At 43.1% G+C, this 25,970-nt stretch overlaps 1 protein-coding gene across 1 annotated transcript in view; it reads right to left on the bottom strand.

The window, feature by feature from the left end:
* Nucleotides 1–15,247: 15,247 nt before the first annotated feature.
* Nucleotides 15,248–25,970, bottom strand: part of SPEF2 (sperm flagellar 2) — a 127,427-nt gene continuing 116,704 nt past the window's right edge. Inside the window, exons 39-41 of the mRNA XM_081131169.1 lie at nt 21,121–21,360; nt 20,840–20,962; nt 15,248–16,167 (exon numbers count right to left, since the gene is read on the bottom strand). Of these exons, the coding sequence (XP_080987295.1) occupies nt 16,120–16,167; nt 20,840–20,962; nt 21,121–21,360 (411 nt within the window). The 3' untranslated portion in view covers nt 15,248–16,119. The remainder of the gene's footprint in view (nt 16,168–20,839; nt 20,963–21,120; nt 21,361–25,970) is intronic.

Below are 25,970 nucleotides of genomic sequence, written 5' to 3'. Positions count from 1 at the left end.
CCTTTGAAGTCCCAAACCACCACCCATTCTCCTTAACGGCAGATGGAATATAAGCCTGACTCTCCAATGTTTCCTCAGGGCTCATATTTTTATGGCACCCCGGAGTATATATATGTATTAAATTTTGTTATTTTCTCCTCTTAATGTCTCATGTTAATTTGATTATTAGGCCGACCAGAAGAACTTAGAAAGGTGGAAAGAAAATTATTTTTTCTTCTTCTGCACTTGAAATGAACCAAACTCCAAAATTTAGTTTGGACCTAGAAAAGACTCTTCACAAACTGTCATAGTAAAAGAAAACTCCTCCTTTCTGTCTCAGAGAAAGAGATGCCACAGGCTTCTTTGACTCCAATGTTGGTTAGTCTTGTAACAAACAGGTGCCCACCTTAGCTGTTTCTCTGCTGTGGTTCCCATAGGCACCGGGGGGCTTGTGGTAATGAGGACACTGTTTCAGTCATTGTACTTCCCTAAGTGAGGAGTTTCTGAAAGGAAGCTTGATGTCTTGCCCATTTCTGTATCACCATCATAGTACCAGATACACAGTGGTACTCAATAAGCATTGAGAAAATGAATGTATGGCTGATTATTTGTAGCACTGACTGAAAAGTAGGAGTCACAGAATTATAACTGTATGAAACATCATTAGAGTTTTTCCAGTTGAATTCCTCATAAATGTTCATTGAATAAAGAAAGCTTGAAAGTTAAGCTAATTCCTTCATGCACTGCTTGAAGCTCATTTTTCTTTTGTTGAGGTCAGTAAACATCAAGAATTGCTACTCATGGGTTTTCAGAAGAGCCTTCAGAGACACAGAGACTGTTACTAAGTTATATGCAAATCTCAAATCCTTTATGTTTTTATTGCTGCATAATCCCCCAGCCCTTTAACTATGAAAGGCTCTCTGAAGTCTGTCCAAGTTCTCCTCCTGCTTAGGTTAGTTTAAGATCACAGAATGGGATTTGGGATGCCAGCAAGTGTCAGCCCTGACTCTCTTGAGAGCCCTACCACGTTTGCTAAAATCTGGAAAATACTCTCGTATCTCCCATGAGGACAAATGCATGTGTTGATGTTATTTCAATGAAACAAACAAGAAAAGAACAATCTTTCAGGTTTCTCAGGGACAAGGCAGCTTCTTATTTAAATTTTAAGTGAGTTGACTTTAAGTTTAAAAAGAAGAATGAATTAGTTTATCAACCAGTCTTAATATGCCCTCGAATTCTTATTTCGATTCCCAGTGAAGGGAAGCCATAATCTTAAGCATGTTTTTTCCACCCATCTTTCTTCCTATTTGGTCCCTTCCCTCTTTTTGCAGATGACACACGATGGGTTCTATTCTTGTTGGCTGCAACTGTTCCTGTCTTTGTTATCTTGCTGTGAGTTACTATGTCAAAGAGGCAATATCTTAACCATTGCAGGCAACGTCTTGATGTTTCCTGATGATTTACCAACTTGCTTGCTGAACAACAAAAAAGGTGTTCAGGTAGGAAACTTTAGAGAGATTAGGTTTTCCTGTTTACATAGTTTAGACAATAGTTCTATCTTGACATACTGGCTTTTATTTTTGTGATGCACCAGAAGTTGACTTTGTCTTAGCCACTTTGAAGTAGGGCTGTGCTCTGAGACTGACTTCAAACAAGTAGGATTAGATCTTGTTTTCCAGACAATAAAAACACAGTACAAATCGTGAGCCAATTTTGAATAGAAATTAAAAGGATTCCGCACCTTCCTCTTCTGCTTGGTTTCTGAAGTCCAGTTCATCCTAAGCCCTTTGTTTCTATAGACCTGCTACCTTTTGAGCAGTTAGCCAACAGACCGTCTAAGTCAGCAGTTCGGGTCAGAACCAAGTTGATATCAATTTTTGCTTACAGATGCACATCGTTGTTGAACAAATTGTGGGAACAAAGAGCTTTGTTTAATCTGACACTCTGCTTGTGGTTTATAGGTGTTAAAAACATTTCCCCAATAAGAAAACACCCAAAATACATGTAATTATCATGTTGACAATTATTTAATGAAAATAGATGGATGGATTTTGTTTTTTTTTCTGGATGATTCTAGAACTTGCAAACACTAGACCCTCCAAAAGCTTAACCTTGTGTCATTTTGAGGTATATCTCCATGTGTTCCTAAATAGAGAATATTTTACATGCAGAAGCGTTCAGCATCAAAAATGTGATATCCAGGTAATAACTTGCATGACACCCCACTCTCCCCACCCCCATCCCTGTAAAAGAAAAACTGCCAGATAATTTAATCAGGTCCTGAAAACAGCTTTTTAGTCTAGAGATTCAAAAAGATTCATTCAGATATGAGTCATCATCCTAGTAAGATGAATTAAATTGGTCACTTAAGAGGAGGTAAGAGTTGACTAAAGGAGCAGTTTGGTTCTCAAGGATAGTTCTTAATAAATAATTAAGAACACGCGAGGGGGAAAAAGAGGAACCTGGAAAAAGATGTCTCTATCTGAAGGGCAGGGTGGAATAAGATTTGGAGGTAGCATTTTCTGTCATTTGCTCCTGCCTGATTGAAGAAGTAATCCCATAATGATTTTAACTCATGTTCCCTCTCAATAAGTGTCTCAGAGAAGCCTTATATAATTGGAAATAGGTCAGCCAGTGTTGGTAAGTGCTGTGCAATTGTGCAGCACGTTCCAGTCAAAGTAGGTCAGGTCAGTGCCCTGCTAAGCGCGATTCTACTTGTGTAAGTAGGAGTTCATGTTTCACAATAACAACCTATGTAACATTTGAAAACAAAAGGGGGAACAGGTAATGTTACAGAGCCCTCCTTCCAAAGTGGTGAAATATGAGCTGCAATCCATCCAATGGAATTGGGTAGAATGACAGATTGACAGCCACAGCAACAGTAAAAATGACCTTTAAAGCAAAATATCATTGCTGTGGCACCAAATACTTCAGAATTCTGATAAACTAGGCAACCTAGAGGGATGCTTAATTAGGTACTATCAATAAATAAAACATTTCCTAGGTCAATATATGATTTAAAAATAAAACAAAAAACCTGAGAGGGTATGATTATGAAAAGAACTTATTTTACAAGTACTTATAATTGCCTTAGAACCAATGACATTTATATGTGAATTTGATATTGTTCTTATTTAATGCAATTCACCAAATCAAGATGACATTAATTGTAAGGTTCTTTCCAGTTTCAGAGATGCTAACTTGTGGGGGGGAAATCCATCAAATGAAAAGTGGCCTTTGATCAGGATGTACTTTTTTCACTCTAGCGCCTATAAATGCATGTATTTAATATTTGTAAGCAATAGATTATACTGCTTAGAGAATATTATATTGCCGATTCTCATTCTGAGCTCAGAACAGATTCCATACTAAGTCATACAATTAGTATGTACCATGCTACGAAATTATGGGAGCTCAAACAGCAGAGCGCATGACTTCAGTGCTTTGTCTTATGTCTCATCATGGGTGTCTTTCCCTATTCACAGATCCCCTCTATCTCCCTGCAAGACTGTTTAGCTGTATTTTTAGAACCAGCAACAGGCCTAGAACCCTGAATTTCCAATTGACCTTATCTTAAGGTGCTGGGGAGGAGGCAGGATGGGACATTACCTCTCTGGTGCTCTCTTGTCCCAGAGAGGCTGATGCCTTGTCGGGGAAGGGTGGACTTGAACACTTACTGCCCAGAGCAGTTCAATATTTGTCTGGAAGGAAAGTTACAATGGATCAGAGGCTATAGTTTTCCCAGTTGTCTCGGTGAGCCCCCACCACCACCATCTTACCCATACAGGTGTGGGGACTGCTTGTCTACTTGGTGGAGGGCATTTGATTCCCACAGATGGAAGTGAGAGGGACGCAATGTTATTTGCCAAGGAAGGCTTGATGGTTACACCTGGTTGGCACCTGAAGCCCACCAACTCTCTCAGACTCGCCTTAACAAACCACAAGTAAACAGTGTACTAACCCCTAAGACTATTGTGAGAAAAGTTAATGAAGGTGATAAGAAAAATGAGACAAGGAAGGTGGTCTTTGCTCTCTCTCATGTCTAGAACTTCCCTTTAGGAAGGAAACTTCTCAGAAAAGAAGGAAGCAGACAGCAGGTGTTCTGGACATCTGGACATCTAGATGTCTCATACTCTTCAATTTCCCATAAAAATAAACATTTTGGGTGACATAACTGGATGTGTTTGATTACATATTTTTTCAGGTCTAATTGCTTTGCCATTGAAATCAAATTAAAATCTGTATTTTAAAAGGAGAAAGAGCTAGAAGCCTATTTTCAGCTCCATTTCTGAAATGGTTACAGCATTGCTTTGGACTATAAAACCAGGACTGTGGCTTAGAAACAACCTTTGATATTATCTGAAAGTCTTGAAAAAAATTCAAGTGTGGCTGTATTTTTTTCTAGCTGTTCTGCCGTGTATGTATTTTAAGTATCTGATTGTGCTCAGATGTGGGTAAGTGGTGGGGAGGAAAAAATAATATTTCTTAACTCTGCGGATAAAAAGACTTTAAATTAGGTGTATTTCACATACTTAGGTCACCTGCCCCACATTCAGCACCATGATGTGGGATAAATACTGCTAATTTGGTGTTTATTTCTTTGGGGAAAAACAAGCTTTGAAGGGAGCTGTTACAGACAGGTGGTGATTACTGAGCTATATGAAGGGAAATTGGTGATATCCCTCAGTGACAGCCTCGGGGGATTCAGTCACAACGATGGGGCCTGTCCTTCTGAGCAACTGATTTTTGGAACCCCAAGTCCTGTCCTCCCTGGCCATTACTGAGATATCAACCTTCACTCTGATTTCTCTTTTCTTTCTTTGTTAATCCTCACCTGAGCATATTTTTTCCAAAGCTTTTCAGAAAGAGTAGAAGGGAGGGAGTGGGGGGAGAGAGAGAGAGAGAGAGAGAGAGAGAGAGAGAAACATTGATGTGAGAGAGACGCATTGACTGGGGGAAGGGAGCGAACCTGCAACTCAGGAACATGCCCTTGACCAGGAATTGAACCTGAGACCCTTTAACCCTTCAGTGCTCGGGCCAATGCTCCAACCATTGAACAACACCCGCCAGGGTCACTCTGATTTCTTTTTTCTGCTAAAAGCAACCAAACTAGGAGGTACCATGTAGGCACCAATGAGCTAAGCGTGGATCCTCAGTCACACCAAAATCATTTTAAGGAAGCTAAGAGAGAAAGACCATGATCTAAGAACATTGGGGGTCTCGCGTTTCATCTTAAAATGTACCTATACTTTGTTCTTGAGGCCACACATAGGTGTTTATTTAAGATAAAAATAAATGTTTTCCAATTTCTTCGTAAACTTACTTAACACATGCATACAATTTTACATGAATATAGTACTATCATAATGCTAGTTTAACTCAAACTTTCTCTCATTTTTGTATTCATTTGCCCTTTTCACCCACAATCACCTCCTTCCACCTATATCTAGGTTAATAATAACATAGTGTGTATCCTCTCATATTTTTTTACCTGCTTATAGAATCATATATAGCATGCACATATATATGTATACAACAGACATGTGAACATGCACATATATGTATATGTACACTATACACACATGTGTAAATACATACATACATATGCATTTAGTTTTCTCTTTAGTTTACAAAAATAGAATCATAATACGTACTTCCCTGAATCTGGCTTTACTCCTCAGAAATACCTCGTGGAAATGTCTCTAAATCAACTAGTTACCTCTGAAGTCTCCTTCTTTCTCTCTGTATATTTTTGTATTTTGTTTATTTTTCATCTTTTTTACATTTTTTTTTAAAATGGCTACACAGTGTTCCGTGACCTGCATATATCACAATAAATGCAATCATTTCCTATAAGTGGACCCTTTTTCTCCACCAGTTTCCACTGATCCTCAACACTGGGACTGCTAGGTTGAGGATCTTTTCCTTTCCCTTCCCTTCCCTTCCCTTCCTTTCCCTTCCCTTCCCTTCCCTTCCCTTCCCTTCCCTTCCCTTCCCTTCCCTTCCCTTCCCTTCCCTTCCCTTCCCTTCCCTTCCCTTCCCTTCCCTTCCCTTCCCTTCCCTTCCCTCACCACTAATCCCCTCTATGGCCTCTTTCGCCTCCGCCCACACCCCTCCCCCCGCAGTCACCGCACTGCTGTCCACGCCGTGAGTTCTCTCTCTTTATTCTTTTTTGCTCAATCCCTGCCCCTCAACACCACCCTCCACCCCAACCACCAGAGCTGTCCGCCTGCTCTCTAGCTATGAGTCTGTCTCTATTTTGCATTTTAATAATTTTAATAATTATTGTAAGATTGCTTTCCCAAAAGCATGTATTAATTCACATTTCTCCCATGATGTATTAGAGTAAATACAATGTTCTACATGCTTGTTAGTCAATGTGTGGTCCATGCTTTTTGAGGATATGAAAATGTAATGATGTCATTGAGGGTTAGCTGGTAGGGAACATTTGACAGAGCAAATGTCAAATGACAGAGTCAGTCAGTGTCATAGGGCACCTTCCAACTTTTTCTGTGACATCTTCATAGTGTGAAAACTGTGATCACCATCCCAGTGTTAAATCAGCAACAACATACAATTTTCCAATGCTCTAACGTGGCATTAAAAATGTGAACCACTGATTCTGCTTCTTGATGTGTGAGAGTCCTTGTGTTGCTTGTGAGGCAGAGAGCTGGCAAGCAGATACGGGCAATATGCCAGTTTCAGAGCCCACCCTGGATCTGCTGACACCAGAGTGGGGGGAGGTGTGAAGGAACAGGGTCAGCCGCTCTGCCTCTTAAAGTCAGAAACAGCATCTTCACCACCTCCTTGGTTCCTGGAAATCTTCCCAGAACAAGAATCCCCCTCTACCTTAACAATCTATTGTACATACAACTTATTCTTAGGAAACATTTCAGGAAGGCTAAATTGAAAATACATGGAAATTCTAAGCAGGCTCTGAAGCTTAAAATGTATGAGTCTTTTAAATCTACTTTCTCCAGGTCTTGCCACTTTATGGGTCTAAATGGCTTTCCATTAAGAACAATAATTCAAGCTTCTCTGGCCCTTGAACCAACCCACACTCTCAGGAACACCAGCCTCCTGAAAAATGTTACCCAAGTATTTTGGGTAATCTTTGGGAATGTGGGGATGGTTCTTTTATGTACGCACGAACAAATGATGCTGCCCCCAAGCAATCTGCCACTTCTTTCTTTTCACCAACTTTCCCCCCTTCCTTTGGGCATCACCATTCCTGCCAGGACTTTTTTCTCCTTCCGTGATCATCTGTCTCCAGTGGCACGTGGGACTCTGGTGTCCTGGTGTGTGGGTGGGGTGCAGGGGATCAAACCCACTGGATAGAAGGGAAGAACTTAGTCTGTCTTCATTTGGAGTCAATCTCTTTTACAGGAGCCCTGTCTCAGGGTTTTGGTGAAAGAGCCCTTTTAGCATTTACTTACAGTTCCCTAAGGCCATGGGCATGAGAGGGTTTTGCCAGAAGACAAATCCAAGTAACAGAAAACAGGCTGTGGTCATGACATTGTTACTGAATCTAGCTGCTCTAGCTCCGTCTCTGCTCAAGGTACATATTATCTCAGGATTTTATCTTCTGTAGATGGGCTTCTGAGTCCCAGATTAAGTTACTGCTACACCTGCAGCAGAAACTCTCGATGCATGAGAAATAGTGGTCTATTTCTGAACTTTTCCAGGCCCTAGTACCTAAATCAGAGGGTTCATGGCTAACCAGATACCATCTACTCAACTCTTGAGGAATTTCCAGGGGTGGGGAAGCAGCCAGCTATGCAGTCATTGGCTCCAAGGCACGGCCAGTCCCACTTGGTCTTTAGCCACTTCTTGCTCTGTCTAGCATGGAAATAGAGATAAATTTCTCCCTCTGTGGGAAAAAGCAGCAGGCATTGCCTTCTGGGGAACTTGAAGAAGAAACTGGTCTCCATTATCAGGCCCCCTGAGGCCTCAGAGCTTCTGCTCAGTGGCAGCTCAGCTGCGAGGATCTCTGGGTGCTGGGACAGTGGGGAACCAGAGGATGGGAGGAGATCCAGGGGAGTGCTTTTACACAGAGTACCCCTAGAATCAGTAAAGAGGTTTTCATAAAGTCATATTTTCCTAAACAGGGAAGGGAGTGTGAGGGTGGCAGTGAAAGGGGACAGGATGATGGGTGGGCATGGGAAATACTTCTGACCATGCTCCTTTGCCTCTGGGAGTTTCTGCCAGAGGAAGGGGCTCTCTTATGAAGTGGATCTGAAGCGGCTTTGGAAGTAGAGCTCCAGGTGTGGTTTTGGAACAACAGTTTGATCACAGTTTTGTGAGTTTTTAGTAAATTCGCTACCTCAGTGGCTTTGCCCTGTTCCTAGTCATAGGGGGAAGGGTGGCTACAGGAAGCGGTGCTGGCTTTTCCATTTCAATTTAGCCTTGCAGATAACATTGAGTTAGGTAAAGGTGCAGCGCTGTTCAACCTTCTTATGCAAAGGAACGTGTGGGCAAAGGCATCAGCCGATTGTGCAATGCGGTCGTGTGCTTACTCTTGGACTTGGCCTAGTTCACCACTTCCAGGTTCCTCAAGACTCAGCCTCGTCCCACGCATATGTGCACAGCTCTCTTCTGTCCTCCTGTGTCTAGCATGGATGGGACATGCAGGTGATGAGAAATGGGCTGTAGAGAGGGTTGTGCCTTGGATCTTGGTCTAGCTGTGTACCTCTAGTGTCCTAGAAGGTCAGATGTCTGGCAGTCTAGGAACTGGTGATCAAGCAGTTGGACAACCCTCCCTGCAGACTCCCTTCCTTCTTCAGATTATTTTATGGTTTCATCCACAAGGTCTGAGTTTCCAGACCTGCTGGGTGGGTCACAGTGAGGCTGCTGTACATAGCTGGATGGGTTGTGATGTGACATACAAAAATGCAACCAGCTGAGAGGTGAATGGGGCTGAACTCCATTAGCTGATCTGCTGTGCCCTGCCCTGGTGCTGTGTCAGTCTGGAGGAAGGGACATCTCTCAGAGGGTGTTTTGTGGAGAGTCACACGAAGGGGCTAAATGAGCTGGTGGTAGCCCCGGGCACATGGTTTTAGCTGTGAAGCACTGGGTTTGGCAGCCTATTCTTGCTGCCATCACCAGCCCTCTGACTTGCTTGGAGTGACCCCCTTTGGAAAACCTGATAATGGAAAAGTGTGAATATAATCATTTGGTTTACACAGAGTTGGCCCACAGAGGGTTTACTAATATTTAAATGAGTTTTCAATATTTATAGTTTAAAAGGTTTTGCATAAGGACCAGAATTTCTGGCTTCCCATGGTATTGACATTGCTGGTGACATCTGGTAGCAGCCAGTTAGTGTGCAACAGTCCTTGCCTTGCCCCTTGGCCTCTTGAACACTGAGGATAAAGGTTAATTGAGGTTTGTCATCATACTTGAGCTTGTTTTCTTCAGTAAAATTAAGAAAAAAGTGCTATATCCTATGCTCTCCTTTAAAAATTAAAGATAGACCAAGAAACTATTTTTCAAAAGGAAACCTGACCAGCTAACTATTTTTTTAAATGCCTGCCCAGTCCCTCTAGTGTTTGTGTTTGCAGCCTGGGCTTTCATGGTCCAATCATCTCATAACCGTGCAGTCGAGGACACTGGAGGGATTCAGTTAAAGCATGTGAGCCTTCATTTAGCCATTAATTAAGCTGCTAGGCTGACAGAAGGATCTTGGTTCATCATGGCCCCTACGCTGGGGACTTATCTGTCCCAAATGTCCTCAGTCTAAAGTGTTTGTCAGGACAAAGGGTTTAGAGCCCTCCTGCTGAGCTGGGATGCTAGGTGGTGAGTGGACCTCGTGCAGCCAGGTCAAAGGTCAAACAGAGGGAGTTTGTGATTAGACATATGGAGATCCAGATGGGGGTGGAGAAGAACAGGGAATTTAGGAACATAGGTAAAGCAAGCCAGGTGGCCACAAAAGGTCAGGTAGGTCTGTCAGTGGAGTCAGATTCAGTAATCCAAGGCCCCTGATGGTGGTGTTGGAGGAAGGCAAGGCTCAAGGGTGTTGAAGAGACCAGTCTGTAGTTGGGGGGAGCTATTGGGACTTTACACACCTGGTTATACCTTGTGATGCCTTCACCTGACCCATAGTGGAAGGTTAAGAGCAAACACTCTGGAGATGGATCCCTGACCTCCTGGATAGGAATCCTAGCCTCTTACTAGCTGTGTGTGTAGGGTGAACTCCTTAACCTCTCACGCCTAAGCTCCTTTTGCTGTATAATGAGGATAGTAATATACCTACCTTATAAGGTTGCCTGGAGGTGAGAATTAAATGAGCTAATTCTTAGAAAGTGCTTAGAATAGTGGCTGGTCCATGTAAAAAACCCAAACAGTATTTCTTAACCTGCTAGTTACCTCTCATCCCTCCCTTAGAAAAATGTAACATTTAGAAACCTGGTTATCAGCTTGGAGGAAGTTGCCCACTGACAGAAATAACAGCTAGCAGGAAATTAATTTTCCAAATGATCCCACTAGTACAATGAGTCAACTTTATGAAAAGCAGCTCAATTCAGAATGAATTGTCAAGCTCTCCTGTGGCACGAGAAAGCTCAGTGGTGTCTTCCAGTCCAGGGCACTTTTCCTGCAGACTCTTTTGCAAGGAGAATGGTGGCAGGGGCTCTCCTTGATTTATGGGGGCTTTACCATGAAATGGGCACAAATAGGGAGGCTGATGGAAGAAGAGTAAGCCCTCAGCCTTCGGGGTGCACCGTGGAGTCTGCCGTAGGAGAGGAGGATGTTGTGGTTTCAGCCTGGTTTGTGGGGGCACAGCAAGGTGAGGCTGTTCAGACAGGGCTCGGTGTCGCTGTCTCCCTGTGGTTAGGGTGAAGTGAGCAAAGACACAACAGCCTCGGCTTGGAGCTCAAGGGCTTACGGCCCTGCAATGAGCCTGGCGCGGCCCTTTGGGAGCTTTGAACTGCAGCCACAAGACTCTGGCGGCATCTCTTTCCAGATTTGTTTTGATACGGGCTTGAAAACAAAATTTTACTTTGTGCTTATGCTGAGAATCTGAGAGTGAATATGCTTATGGATTTGTTTATCCCTCGCTCACCAGAGTCCCTCGTGATGCCTCTAGTAACAGAGGTCACCGTGACTAAGTCCAGGTCAGAGAACATGGCAGGAAAGCTATGGGAGGCCCCAGGAGCTATTCCAACAGGACACATACATTTGTTATTCAGACAAATATGCCACAAATATAGGAGAGAAAGATTGAATTGGGCAAGGTGTAGGAGTAGAGTTAAGGCATCCTTTGTTTAGATAGGAAAGGGGTAGGGAGTTGGGTGGGACCTAGAGGAGCCCAGATGGTGGGGGCTGCTGGCTTGACCTGTTTAGGGCTTAGACCAGGCTCCAGGTCTTAAAAGGAGCTGATTATAATAGAGCTAATTCTTAGTTTTCATTAGCTTCCATGAGTCAATCAGCCTCTAGCAGATGTGATGTCACCTTTCTTCTCTAGAGCAGCATGGGGACATTCAGACAGGAGGAATGTGACCCTCCTCCTACCTCCTCTCCCACAAACAAATAATCCTAAAAGATTAAATCAGCTCTCTCTGTAGATCTAGCATGAGGGAATTATAAAATTACAGGAACAACTTGACTATAAAAGGTGTCTCTCTACCTCCTAGAACTTCTGTTAAAAGGAGACATCCCTCTCCATTCATTCATTCATTCATTCATTCATTCATTCATTCATTCCATAATTATTGAATATCTAATGAGCACCAGGGGCTGTGCTGAGTGATGTTGCGTGAACTTGAGTGTAAGGGAAAGATAAGCATAGATATAGATTCTAAACAACATTCTAAGAAATGTGTAATTTATTTGATAGCAAGGGATCAGAGGGGAGGTTTTTAAGCAAAAGTGTGACGTGCCTAAGCAGAGTTCCAGGAAGGTTATTTGGGAGTAGTATAGAGGCTGGGTTGGGGTAGAAAATGGAACATTTTGGAGAAGATGCAGAAAATAGGGGGGTAATCAAGGGCTGTTACAAGTGTTCAGAAGAAAGATGTTGAGGGCCTTTGAAATAAGGTGGACACTGTGGGAACTGAAAGGAGAGAAGACATGAGAGAGAAAATTATGAGGAGAAATGACAAGTCCTGGGTGTGGAGGGGGAGTGAGAATGAGGCTGCTGGGACTCACTAAGGTTGGAGTGCTGGAGACCAGGAGGTCCCAGGAGATGCTGTTAATACAGGATGGGAAATTAGGAGCAGGCACTCTTCCCAGGGAACCTCGGAAATGGATGGAGCCATGAAGTCATCCACCAAATGCCTCATCCAGTGTCTGCATCCCTTCTGCTCCCGTTGTACTCCTCCCTTAGGGAACCACAGGCTGCCCTGGGCAGGGGAACAGCTAAGTGGCTGAAGGGTAGTATTGGGCTCCACGGGTGGGAGTTCTAGTGCAGGAGACTATGAGGTGCTCCAACTGTGGGCTGAGACTAGTTGAAATGCTCTAAAGAAAGGTGAGACCCACACAGGATGGAGACCCAGCTGAAAGGGCCCTTTGGGGAGGTGGAAGTTGGGGTAGCAAAGCTGAGAAGCTGATCCAGTAGAGATAGAATTGCAGTAGGAGCAGGAAAAGGGGTCAGGTTCTGGGCTTCTGTCACGGCTGCCAACTTCCCTACCACCAGGTATCCTGCCTCTGTCAGGATACTTCCGGCAACAGGGAGCTTGGAGCTCCACGTGGTCAGCTGAAGTCTGTCTTGCTGCAGCATCCATCCTAGTGCTGGTTCATCCCTGGGGACCACAAAAAAGAGAACTCCATCTGGGCAGCTTTTCAAATAGCTGGCATGGCTCCATTTTTCTTTGAGTAGGAAGCTTCTCCAGTCAAGGCTCAGGTTAAGGGATCTTGAGTTCCCTCACTTTTAAATGTTCATATCAATTCATCTGCACATATGAAGTGTGCATATACGAAAGTGTGTCACCATGGACTGCACATGGAATTGCAGCTGAGGTCTGACCACTGTCGATCAGTGGAGAGCCAGCATCTCCCTTCCTACCATGAATGCTTGAGGACACTGGATTCTTTAGGGGACACATCACAGTAAATTGAATACAGTTTACTTGGAACAAACTTAAAATACTGCTAATCCATACTTCCTCCATCCTGTGCTTGTATAATTGGTTACTTGTACCAAAGTTGAGGTGGGTAAGAGGAATACTTTGGGGGTTAATATTGGGTTTCTAGTCTGTATGTATTATTTACCAACTGTGTGACTTTGGGCAGTTACATAATCTCTCTAAATGTCACTTTTATTACCTGTAAACGGCAAGCTGAAGAGTAACCATTTCACGGAGTGGTGAGAAATAAGTGAGGTGATACCTGTGACGGCTCCCAGCATGCTGCCGGACTCCTGGTAAACCCTCAACAATATTTGCCATTATTATCGGTTACTACCTGTTAGTATCTTAACCATGTCATTGGGTATTCTTTCTCTTATTAATCACAATTTAATTCAAATCTCTTCCAACACTGTGTCAACCATAATTACAATTTGCATGGGTTCTGTATCTTTCTTTGAATGTCTTTCGTGTTTTATGTCACTGAGGTACATAGACAGACATGGTCAGTGTCTCCCAGAGCTAACAATTCACTGAGGAGACATAATGAGTTACTCATGTGACGAGTCTCCTCTGTTTGCTGAAGCCACTCCACCAACACTGCGCTCCAATACAAATTCACTTGTCTTCGCATTCAGGCTGTAGTGTTTACCTTGCTCCCAAGGATACACGAGGATACCGTAAAGGATCCTGTAAAATGCCAGGCTGATATCCAGAGGAGAGCAACCCGGATAAGAGACTTCAGATCCACCTCACAAAGGAAACAGCTGGAGGACATGGTAATATTTGGTGCAGGGAGAGTGAGATGGAGAGAGGAGCACAAATAGTGGAAGATGACGGTGACAATTTAGTGGGTGGGTTTGATCAGGATGGGGAGAAGGCAGCCACAGTTGGCATAAACCTCCTGTGAGGCCAATGTTACACTGGCAGGAAATGACCTGGAAGCAGGTATTTCAAGCAGTCCATGCTGACACCTCCTGGACCTGTGACTTGGAGGAAATGGTGACTCCTTTGCTGGTTTTACCCAGGAATTAACCTAAAACATCAGTCTTTATTAAAGATGAAGAAATGGATCTTTGAAATAAATGGACACTGAGAGTCAGGTGTGAAGGGGAAACAAAGAGAAGGGAAAGAACATCCAAAGAGATTGTCACTTTTTTGAAAAAAGTTGTTGCTGCATTAATGTAGGTCTTTCATAAAAGTGAAGTGGCATAACGTGAACTTCAGGATAGCGGAAGACATCTGTATTACTCTGTTCCCTTCTCTAGAATAACTAGAATTATTTGGCCATAACTAGAATTACATGTAAATCAGCTAAACTGAAATTCTGAAATCTCTGGTAGAGTTTCTTCTCCACTTCCCACGCATGCTTCTGGGTCACTAATTTTCATCTTGAAGACAAGGGTTTTGGGAACAAAGCCTTGGGTAAACCTTATTCACAGAAGTGAATTTAGGAGATGTGTCACTCCCTAGAAATAGAGTATAATTCCCACCTACAATAGAAACTGCTCATTGTTTTCATAAACAATTCTAATGTGACATTTCCACACATTTTGCATAAATGTATCAACACAGTGTAAAGCTGGTTACTATTTTAGTCTTAGGTTTGGGGGCATAGCAATAAAGAAAATAACACAAAATCCCTGACTTCATGGAACTTACAACCTAGTGGAACAACAGACAAGCACAAGAGGAAATATATAGTTTGCCAGATGTTGATAAGAACAATGGGAAAAAAACTGAAGTGGAGGTGAGCTGTGTGGGGTGGTGGGTTATTTCTATTTTGTATTTTGTGTTGAGGGAAGGCCATACTGGCAAAGTGTAATTTGAACAGAGACCTGAAGGAAGTCAGGGGACTAGCTGAGACATTTGGGAGAAAGTCATTCCAGGCAGAGAGAGAGAGAGAAAAAAAAGCAAAGGCCCTGAGGCAGGTATGTGCCTGGTGTGTTCCAGAATCAACAAGGTGGATTTGTTTCTTAAGCAGAGTGGGCAAGAGGGAGCATAGCAAGAGATGAGATCAGAGAGGTAGCAAGGGGTGAGAGCAAGGTGAGGACTTGGGCTGTGCTCTGTATGGACATCAACAGAGGATTGGAGCAGAGGGGTGATATGACCTGACTTGGCTCCTCTGTTGGCTGTGGAAATGCGTTTGTGACCAACCTATGACCAACCCATATGGTAATCAAATGGACAGTAAAAGAGAAGTTTGCAGGGAAGATGGGAATAGAAATTTTAGTATTAGCTTCTATAATGCCCATAAATTATGGAAATGGATGGATCATCTAGGGACTGACTGTGAATAGAAAAGACTGAGCGCTGGGGCCCTCCAACATTTTGGAGACCTCGCAACATCTATGAGAGGAGGATCCAGCAAGATGTCCTCAGAAGGATATCCTAAGCTGGTGTGGAGACCCAGAGGGTGTTTCATAGGAGCCCGGCCACTGAGAATACATTATCTTCACTTAAAAATAAACTTTCTTGAGATAAGTATCATTGAATTTGATTTGCTAATGTATAAAACTAAAAAGATTTAATTGTACATCTATCTATACAGGAAACATTCTATTCTATTATGGAAGAATCATGAACAGACTATAGGAGCATGACTACAGGAGCATGTACTAGTGGTTGATAATGTGGCCTTCTCCTTGGCTAGTGGGAAGAACCTTGGAATTTACTGCACACAGAGCAAGACCCACAAAATGTCCACAGCAGCACTGCCCTGGTGTGAAGCTCTGGGGCAACTTTCACTGCATCTGCCTCATCTAGATACTTCTCATAGGGATCACTCCTGTGTTGATTTTTAATATCTTGCTCTGGTGCCTTCTATTTTTCAGAATCACTTCAAAATACATTCCTTCTCATTTTGGATTTCTGCTCAGAAACTTAAGATTCATTACAGAATATTCGCTGAGTTAAAGAAGGCCCTTCATAACCTGGTAGGGATCATTTCTACACTTACAATAACATACATGACAAACACCATGTTTACGTTTGATGTTGGGAGATTCATTGCCAAATTATAAAAATCACACTCTTTTGTTTTCATTTCCTTTCCTCTGTAAGTCTTGAGAGAGACTTCTCTTCAGTTTCCTTGCACATGCACACTCCTTTGGAGAATTATTTTAATATCCTGAGAAGAGATTCAAAGAGAAGTTACAAACATTTGTAAGTGACAGTATTAATGATCATTTAATATATAGCAGTGATTAAGAGTAAGTTGGTTTTAATTTTTTCCTTTGATAAAATTGTACTCTATTTAGTTTGAATCCTGCCCTACAACTTACTAGCTGTACCCTTGGAAAGATATCAAAGACCTAGGTGACTGCTTTTCCTCATTTAAAAATGGAATTTTCATGTTAGATTAAGTAACATTTATAAAAGCAGTTACATAATGTGTAAGCCAAAAGATTACTTCCTTATTAATGAATAAAAAGCAGCATCCATCTGCTATTAAAGGAAAGCTCTAATGCTAAATGAACCATGGCTACAGACTTGTAGAACTTTAGAACAGCATACGATTGAGGGGGTGGCAGTTGCCTCATTTCTTCATGATTTTTTAAATATCAGGGATAGGAGGATCTGTTTTTCATCCACATCAAATACCCAGCTTGCTGACATTTTAAATCACAAATATCTTTAAAACTAAACTTAAAATACTATCACAATGTAGGAGAGGTAGAAACACATGCGGAAAATGTAGAATTATGTTTGTGCGGTTTCTAGTTTGTTTTTCCTCCCACAGATTTAGGGAAGTGCTTTAAGAATAAGTTTCTTTTCTGCAGAGCTGAGTTCCAAAGGTTTCAATTTGACTGTGGCCGTTTTACTCAAGAAGGCATGAGAGAGCTCGGTGGAGTGACACACACATTGCTACACCAGTCACTGCCAGGAATCATAGTGAATCATTTTCTTGAGGGAATCTTTCTTTGAAACTCAGGTCTTCTACAGCCAAAGGCCAATCTTGAGTGAACTAAGTGAAGAAGAAAGCTGCTTACTACGACGGGTCCTACCCACCCCAACTCTGAATAACACATTTTCCTTGAATAGGACATTTACAATAACTAAAGCTGACTATTGACTGTCAACTCGGTGATTAAGGAGTGAGCCGACCTGTGGTTATCTGACACTCCGTAGGATGGAGAGATTTATAGGCTCTAGATATTTAAACCAACCTTGGCTAAGTTTATAGCTGAAATCATGGGCCATAATTTTCAGGAGCAGTCAACTGAGCAAAGCTTGAGAGAGTTTGGAAATGTTTGACCCAGGAGCTTTGAAAACACTAGGCACTGAAATGGCCATCATATTTTGTTATAAAGATAAAGGAGAAGGTCGGAGCATATTTTAAAGTCAGATACCTTGAAGACAAAATAGGATGAGAGTCCCTTGAAGTCACACTTATATTTATAGGTATTTTGTCCTCATGTGATCAGGTCTTCACAGAAATTCTCCTGCAACATTCTGATTTTAACATGAAAAGATTTATCGTTATCTCCTATTGAATGGAAACCTTAACTTTAAGGCTATATGCTTGATTTAGAGGTTTGCTAAAGGAAATTCACATTTACTCAGCTTGTGTTCACTATAAGAAACTACATTTGTTGGGTTGGTGTAGAAAATCATGTGTTCATTCGCATTTGTAAATATATTTGCCATAGGAAATTGACTTTACTCGCTACTAGCCAAGTTACAGTGTTCTCTTGTCGCATTTAACCAAAGCCTTTTCTTGATCATTTAGGAACATTACTTGAAAATAACCTTTTTGTATCAGACCTATGAAAGTAGAAATGAAATAAGTGACTTTAATTGAACAACTATAAAATCCAACATATAATCTGAGTTTTCCAGGAGGATATTTCCCACATGGGTTTTCCTGGGGCTTCAGTTTGAACCTTTTCTCACCATGGCCCTGCACCAGGGACAGCTTTCCTTCTTTCCAAGAGCAGATGCTGAATTCAAGAGATAACATGCCAGCTTACTAGTTCTTCCACATATAATGTCATGAAGCTCAGAAATATTTCCTGTGCACTGCAATTACCAACATACCACTAATAATAATAGCAGTAATAATAATATCTAACATATATTGAGTGATTTATATCTGCCAAGCACTTTTATATGTATGAAGTCATTTAATCCATACAAGAACCCTGTGAGGTATGTATAATAATTAACCCTATTTTACAGATGGGAAAACCAAGGCATCATGAGGTCAGTTGCCCAAGGTCACACAATTTGTTGGTGTGATCTCCTGAGCCTGCTCTCCTAACCACAAAGCCAGGCCAACCCCCCAGCAGGAGTAAAATAAAGCTTATGAAAATAATTATCCATACTTGGTTTTTCAAATATGTTTTTAAAAATGTTGCTGCTTCCAAACATGACCTTGTAAACAGAGCTGTTGCCCAACAGGGCTGTTAGGCAACAACCTTCAGTTCCCACTGTTTATACAAGCAAACAACATTTTAACCTGAAAAACCACACTCTAGCTTTTGCTCTACTTATCTTGAGAGATCTTCAAATAACACCACTGTGGTTAAAGTTCATTTTAAAATGTGATCTATTTACTTGTACATGGATATCTGGAACAAAAAATGATGACAAGACGCATGCCTGAGTGTCTTCAGAGACTTTCTCTCTCTCTCTCTCCCCTTTCCCCCCTCCCTTCTTTCTCTCTTTCTTTCCTTTTTTGCTTAGTGAAAATGAGAATAGAGCATGCTACTGGAAAGGGGACTTCTTTCACTTTAGAACATCAGAATTAAGCCTTTTCAGGTCACAGGCTCAACTCCCCTTGATTCAGTCATGAGAGAGTCCTGATGATGGTGGTCCACGGACTGTCATTACAACCCTCAGTGGAGTGACTGGGAGACACAAAGGTCAAGAAGAGGAGAGTTGAAGCAGCTGACTCAGCAGAAACACTCTGGCAATGAAGGATGGAGACCGAACAGACAGACTGACTAGCTGACAGACAAACTCCCCTTCTGCTACCAGAGGGTCAGGCCATCCTATACCATGAAACCTGGTCACTGGGGTCAGACACCCTCAGCCAGGGAAGACTGGGGAATGTGTGGAGGTAGTTTGGGGGTCAATACGTCAAGGTGCTCTCCTGGAACACAGCCAGTAGCGGCCCCAAATGTCTCCTGCCACAGCAGAGACAGTCCTGTGCAAGGAGGAACCGTGCCGTCCAAGACGCAGGAGGACTTCCGTGGAGGTAACGCTGCAGGTTGACGAGGCTCTTTGCAGTGGGGGGAGGACACACTTAAAAAGAGCCGCGTGGACCCCAGCTTCCCTGGAGTCAGGACATCTCCACGGGGGACTGGACCTCACCCAGAATGATGTCTGTCAAGAAGATAAAAAGGGGGGCCAATCCCCACAACTGGTGACTCCCCTCTCCTACGTGCGACACTTGTTCACCTGCCTCTCACTGCATTTGTCTAGTTCTGAGGTGCTCTGTCCCTACTAATTCTAGGCCTGTACTGACTTATGCCCTCCTCATGCAAAGTGGGGAAGAAAGCTGATGTTTACGAAAGAAAGTGTGAAATATAAGATGCTGGAAAGGGTCACGCAACACATAGTTTCAGTGCAAACAGTAAATGTCTGTGGATTGTGTGAATTTAACAGCTTAGAATGACTGCCAACTGTGTTTCCAAATATTTCAGACCTGTTTAAGTAAAGAGATGCAAATAATTTTTCAAAGAGTCCGGTAAAATGGAGAGACATGATGATATGATATGGTTAAGAGACAAAGAGACACTCAGGGATGAGGGAATTCATAGCATTTCACACCCCTGCTCAGAAGCCTGTCCACTCTCCACTGCTTTTCAAATGAAGTCTAAGTTTCTCCGGGTGACCTCTGGGTTCTTCATAGTCTGGCCTGATCCTACTGTTCTGGTGGGATCGCCAAGCCCTTCACAGATGCCCTTCAGCTCAGGCACCTGCTCCTCCTGAGCAGTCCTGCTTCCACACCTTGGCCCAGTCCTCTCCTCTCACCTGGGAGGCTGCCTCCTCTCCACGCCAGCAGCAAAACCAGGTCGACGCCCTCTCCTCTCCCTCCACTTTCCAAAACCCTGGCCGTATTTAAAGAGTCAGCTTCCAGCACACACATACAAAAAGGCCCTAAATTTTGCATTCCCACATTTGGGGGTTTAGGTGGTTCACCTTATATCATTCTCATGTAATTCCTGCATGAGAAAATTCTCTTGCACACAGAAGTGGGTTGCTTGAGAGCAGCAGCTGAGCTGGGTTTCATGGATCCTCATATTACTGGCGTCAGCAATAAGTGCTCAGTTTTGACTGGTAATCACAACAGCCATCATTTATGAAGTGCTTGCCAAGCGTCAGTCAGATACCTTGGCAAGTGCTTCGGATGCACAATCTCATTTAATCCTTACCATAGCCCTTTGAGTAGGAATGGCTGTTGTCCCCACTTAACAGATGAGAAAGCCAGGATCGAGAGAGAGTTAAAGTCAGGTATGGAGGGAGTGGTAGGCCCGAGAATCAGTCCCATGACTTTCTGATTCCAGAGCCTGTGTTCTTAAATGCTATAATCATGCTTTACTACCAGAAGTGCTTAGGGTCTGCGAGCTTATTAGAAATCAATTTCAATTGATTTCTGTGCTTTGCTTACCCCTGCTGGCCGTGGGTACTGCAGGCTGGGCCGTCTGGCCTGATGCCATTACCAGCTTAGCTTCCCCAGACCCTGTCTGGCCCAATCCAGCTTCTGCCCCCTCTCTGCCAGTACACGTTTGAAATGTCTCACTGTGCCCTGAACCTGAGCTCAGCCAGGTTCGCTGCCTTTGGGTGATACTCACAGGAATCTTATAGGCTGGATAACTTGAAATCAGGTCTTGAATAAAAGGATGCTTCAGAAGAACAGCGACTTCTATCGGTTCCAGGTTCTTGGCACCCAGGTCCTGAAATACCTTTATGAAGTTCTTTAAAAAATAATAAAATAACATAAAATGGATTAACTTTACAATTCTGCAAATGTTAAAAAACGGTTTTTACTTAAAGAAATTCCATAAAAAGGTGCTCCAACTTGGGGCAACTTTCCTTATGCACAGGTTTGCCCCCTTGGCCAAGTCTGACAAACCTCTGAGTAGACATTCTCTGTCCTCAGGTGGCTGGCAAATCGGTTGGCGTCTTGGGCTTCGCTTTGTCCTCGGAACACTTTGAGCAGTGTTTCCACAGAAATCTTTTCAGTGTTGGCATTTTCAGGAATCTCCTGCTCTTTTTCCTCCCTCTCCTCCCTGAATTCCCTTTCCCCACTTAGCAGGTTCTCCTCTGGTTCAGGAAAGTCCTGAACTGGACCCCCATCAGTGAAGAAGTAGGTCTGCGGAAATAAACGGGGAGAACATGAGGTCAGACGGAAGTCGGCCCAGTAACGGGCATTTAGGAAACACCAGTTTTGCCACCTGCTTTTTATGCCATGAAATGATATGGCGCCTACCACAAACTAGCTACACAAAGTCTAGAAGGGGGCGTGCTTGCTGAACTGGAAATCGCGTCCAAATCCAGACCAAGTCCGCGGGCCATTTACAGGGGCCTCGGTGTGGGGCGCCGGGTTCATCCCCGCGCGTTTCGGCCTTTGCCTGGTACACCGGATCCCTCAGTAGGGGGACATGGGACGCATTCCTGTAACTGGTGTCAGGCTTCTTCATATCCATGTAGGTTTTTAAAAACAGGATTTGCTTTAGAAATTGACTGCAAATGAGAGGTCACAGCAAGTTTACTTCTCAAGTTTGATAGATGCTAAGTGAAACGAACATTTGCTTGGGTACTGGAGTCTAAACCTGATGAAACTTGCAGAAGGCAAAATGGAAAACAAATTGAATATAGGAAGTCAAGCTGGGATTTTTGCTGCGGCTCTTTGAGGCTTGGCCGGGAGCCATGAACTCAGGCACTGACCTTTTAGAGCCTGGCAAAGACAACATTGTTGCCGCAGTAACTTCTTAAGCATCAAAAGCCTCAAAAATAGTCCTGCCCTTTGACCCAGTAATTACAGACCTAGGAATTGATTTGAAAGAAATATTGATGTGCACGAAGACTTTTGTATATGGATGTTCATTCGATATAATTTACAGCAAACAGAAAACCAACGATTCAAGAAATGGGGAAATGGTGACATAAATTATAGTATATTTTTATGACGGGAGACTACGCTGCAGTGGAAGTTTTGGTTTAGAAATTGAATACCCAGTGACATGAGAAAACATTCAGAATAAGAGCAGAAAGACAACAGGACACAAAGTCATCAATACACTTATGTATCCATACTTATTAGTGACAAAATAAACAGGTATATTAGAGTTAACAGTGGTTACCTCTGGTTAGTGTAATAGGTGATTTCCTTTTTACTTAATTTTGTACTTACTTTGCAAATTCTCTACATTAGATTTGTATTTGTTGTACTTACTGTAATAAATGTGGATGTGTGTGTGCATACGTGTGTTTCTGATGATGAGGTCACCGATATTTGGTGATTTGTCATAGAAAAATGGGCATTATCAGAGTGTTGACTGGCCTGACGTCAGAGAACGCCTGAGTGGTGCCTCTCCTTTACCTCAAGGAAGAAAAAGTACTAATTTAGGCTTAAAATAAGAGGATGCCAATGTCTGTATATATTCAATATAGGAGAAGTTATTAAGTGCATAAATCATGCATGTTCTTTCCAAATAGTTACTTAAGTTCCATGTATATAAGGGTTATGATGCAATACAGAATTAAGCTTCTAGTTGTCCTAAGTCCCTAGAAGGGATTTGTAGGGACTGTAGGCAGTGGGATGAAGACAGGTTGCATTTTCTCTAGCTCTATGTGGGTTGAGTTTCCATATCCTTTGGTAAATTTGGAATTAACTCTAAAAGAGAGATGGGGGGGAGAATGCTCTATCAGGTGAAGATTTTGGAATTAAGTCTATCTATCTATATCTATCTATCATCTATCTATCTATCTATCTATCTATCTATCTATCTATCTATCTATCTATCTATCTATCATCATCTATCATTTATCTAGCCCCGCCCACCATCTACCCTCTTCTCCATTTTAAACAACTGAGATGCTACATGGCAGAAATGTGAAACTGGCCTTTTGTCTCCACCTGGGAAGCTTGGAGGTCATCACACTGGCTACCCATCAGTTCCCCAGGACAATACAACATTTCGTGTAGTGAATGAACACAGTGGAGATGTCAAACTGCCTGCTGAGTGGGTGAAGAGTGAGTGGATTTCTATTCAGGTGCAGCAAAGGTGCTGTGTGGACACATAAAGACAGAGCCTGGGGGTGAGCAAATGGCTAGTCAGGTTAGATGAGCCAGCGATACTGAAATTAAAGAGAAAGAACCTGGTCTCTCTGCACTGTTTCCATAGAGAGGGGCCAACTTTTCCAAGGCCTAACATAATTAGCATGGGATGAATGGATTTTTTATTTTAGCTATAGGGTAACAATTTTAACATTTGAAATCTTAGTGAAGAATCCTTAACTTATTAATGTCAGAGGATGCTTTAAAATTTTTGCTCTTTTTGCTGTCGGGGGTGGGGTGGGGTGGGGTTGGGACAGAATAGAATCAGTGGTTTAGAAGGAAGGGAGGGAGGGAGGGGAGTGAGGCTGTGATTGGGCCAGAGCAGCCAGCTCAGTATCCTGGCAGGGCTGGTGGGCGTGCAGGAGAAGGGGCCTTTCTCCAACAGACACTTGGAAAGACCACGATTTTAAATGTAGGTGTGTGATCAAAACCGGTATGCCAGATAGGAGAACAGCCAGTGCTTCTGAATGAGCAATTATTGGTGGCATCAAAATTCTGTGTGAGTCACATTGTCATCAGATTGTGACTCTAGCAAATGCTATGTCACACTCGGCTAATGCTCAGAGGCAGCCCTTGAGGACTCCCACAGATATGTCTCTGGAACGCATTTCTATATTCAATCAGTTCAGTCCCGTGTCTCAGGGGCAGAGCAGGGCACTAATGGGACCAATGTGGGCAAAGCATCAAGGAGCAAAATGCAACAAAAATTTTATGTTTTTCGAACCCCGGGGCCTCAAACACTCTGCCAAGATGCTTTACCAACACTTGCAAACTGTGGGAAATTCAAGCTCACCATTTACGAAACTCCAACATCATGACCCCACACCAGGATGAACCATTTTCCAAAATGCCAACTTACATTAAGTTTCACTGGGACTAGTGCACACTCATTCATGCTTTGCTTTTAAATGTCTTTTAAGTTACCCAAGACGAAGTGGCTTTAAACAGGAGGTCTGTGCCACATCAGATAGAACAACCTGAGTCTCAGAAACAGAGTAAGAAAACCTGAACTATCGGGGAGATTTCTAGTTGTTTATGTGGAAAGCAAAAGCAGAGATCTGACTTGATGCCTTGGGAGTGAGTATGAGTCTGTTGAAGGTGTTATTTCTGAGCAGGCTCATTATGGTTTCCTGGAATGAGGCTGCCCAGGAAACTAGAGCACAGTTGGAAAGGGCACAAGATCGGGGTGGCAAAATTAGAGGCAGGACAGCAGGACAAGGAGTGAGAAAGAATGAGGGAGTGGGTGGGTCCTGTATGTGAAAAGCTCCTAGGGTTCACTCCAAGCCAGGAACAGGCCTGTGCCTGTGGTGTGGGACACGTGTGTTCCATCCCCAGACTCCACCACGCCTCTTCACTCTGTTGTTCTATGGTCCTGGGTCAGTTTGGGTGCAGTGTCCTTGGGCTTTCAAAGTGCTCCCAAGAGAAGCCCTCCAGGGGAGCTGCTTCCTGGGTGGGGCCAGTAGCTGACTCTGAATGAGTGATTCAGGGAAAGAAGGGATTCCCAGCCCTGCACTAGTTGGCGCGGCTGCTACTCACCAAGACTGCTGTCTGTTGCTGTAGCAACAGGTCTAGCCTGGCTTCTTTTTCCTGGTCTTTATGGCTCATTGCAGCCTCGTGGATCCTGTTTTTGTCTCTGCCTGGAATGTCTGCTCTCCTCTGCTTTACCTTTGAGACTGCCTTCTATCCCTTCCCCTCTTTCTCCTTTCTTTCCTGCCATGTTTACAAATAAGAGTTGAACACTTGCTATGTGACAGCTACTCGGGTAACATGTTGTCCCTAACTCAAGGCAGAAATAACTTAGCAGTAGGATTCAGTGGATAAGCAACCCCATTCCTGAATAACTAGCTCTCCTTCCTGCCTCTTTTGTGCCCTGAAATCTGGTCTTAACACCACAGTCAGGGAGAGCTCACACGTGGTTGCTCAGATGGCCACACTCCAATGACTTCTTGTCCCATCCCCTGGCAGAGTCAGGGCCTGCCAAGCCCTCTGAGCTCTCTCCCTCACTTTCCTTTCCAACCACTCCCAGCTCACTCCTCTCCAACTACAATGGCTGACTCTCTGTTGCCTGGAATATACCAGACGTTGCCTCACTTTAGGGCTTTCACGTCTACTGCTGTCTTCACTTGAAATGCTCTCCCCCAGAGATCTGCAAGGCTCCCTCACCTTATCTGGGCCTCTGTTTATATGTCCCTCCATGAGAGAGCACCAAGAAAGAACAGGAAAAAACATGCTATCATGAGAGTCACAGCTCTGTTCCCAAAAGATCAGGGCAAGATTAAAAAGCCATGCAATGGGCACCTGGTAAGTAAACTAATTAGTACCATGTTCTGGGGTTTTTTCACCTGAAAAAGCCAGGGAATGCCAATGCCTTAGAAATATAAGGGGAATGTGAGGTTTTTATTACATATTAAGCTTCTTTGTCCTTGGATGCAGGTGATACAAAGTGCCTGTGGGTTTCAGGTGGCTGGGCTTTGGCCCTAACACTACCGGTGTCCCATACATGTGGGATGTGTCTAAGGTATGAATTTGCTTTACACAGAATTTCCATAAAGTGTCACAAATAGCTTGAGTTGATACCTAGTTCTTCCTCATTTATCAGGATCAGCACCTCATGCAAAATAAAGGCTGTTCTTTACAGAAAA

Source organism: Miniopterus schreibersii (assembly GCF_964146895.1).
Source record: "Miniopterus schreibersii genome assembly, chromosome: 3".
In the NCBI taxonomy this organism is placed as follows: Eukaryota; Metazoa; Chordata; class Mammalia; order Chiroptera; family Miniopteridae; genus Miniopterus; species Miniopterus schreibersii.
Note: the sequence above shows the minus strand (reverse complement) of the source record. Positions and strands in the feature narration are given on the sequence as shown.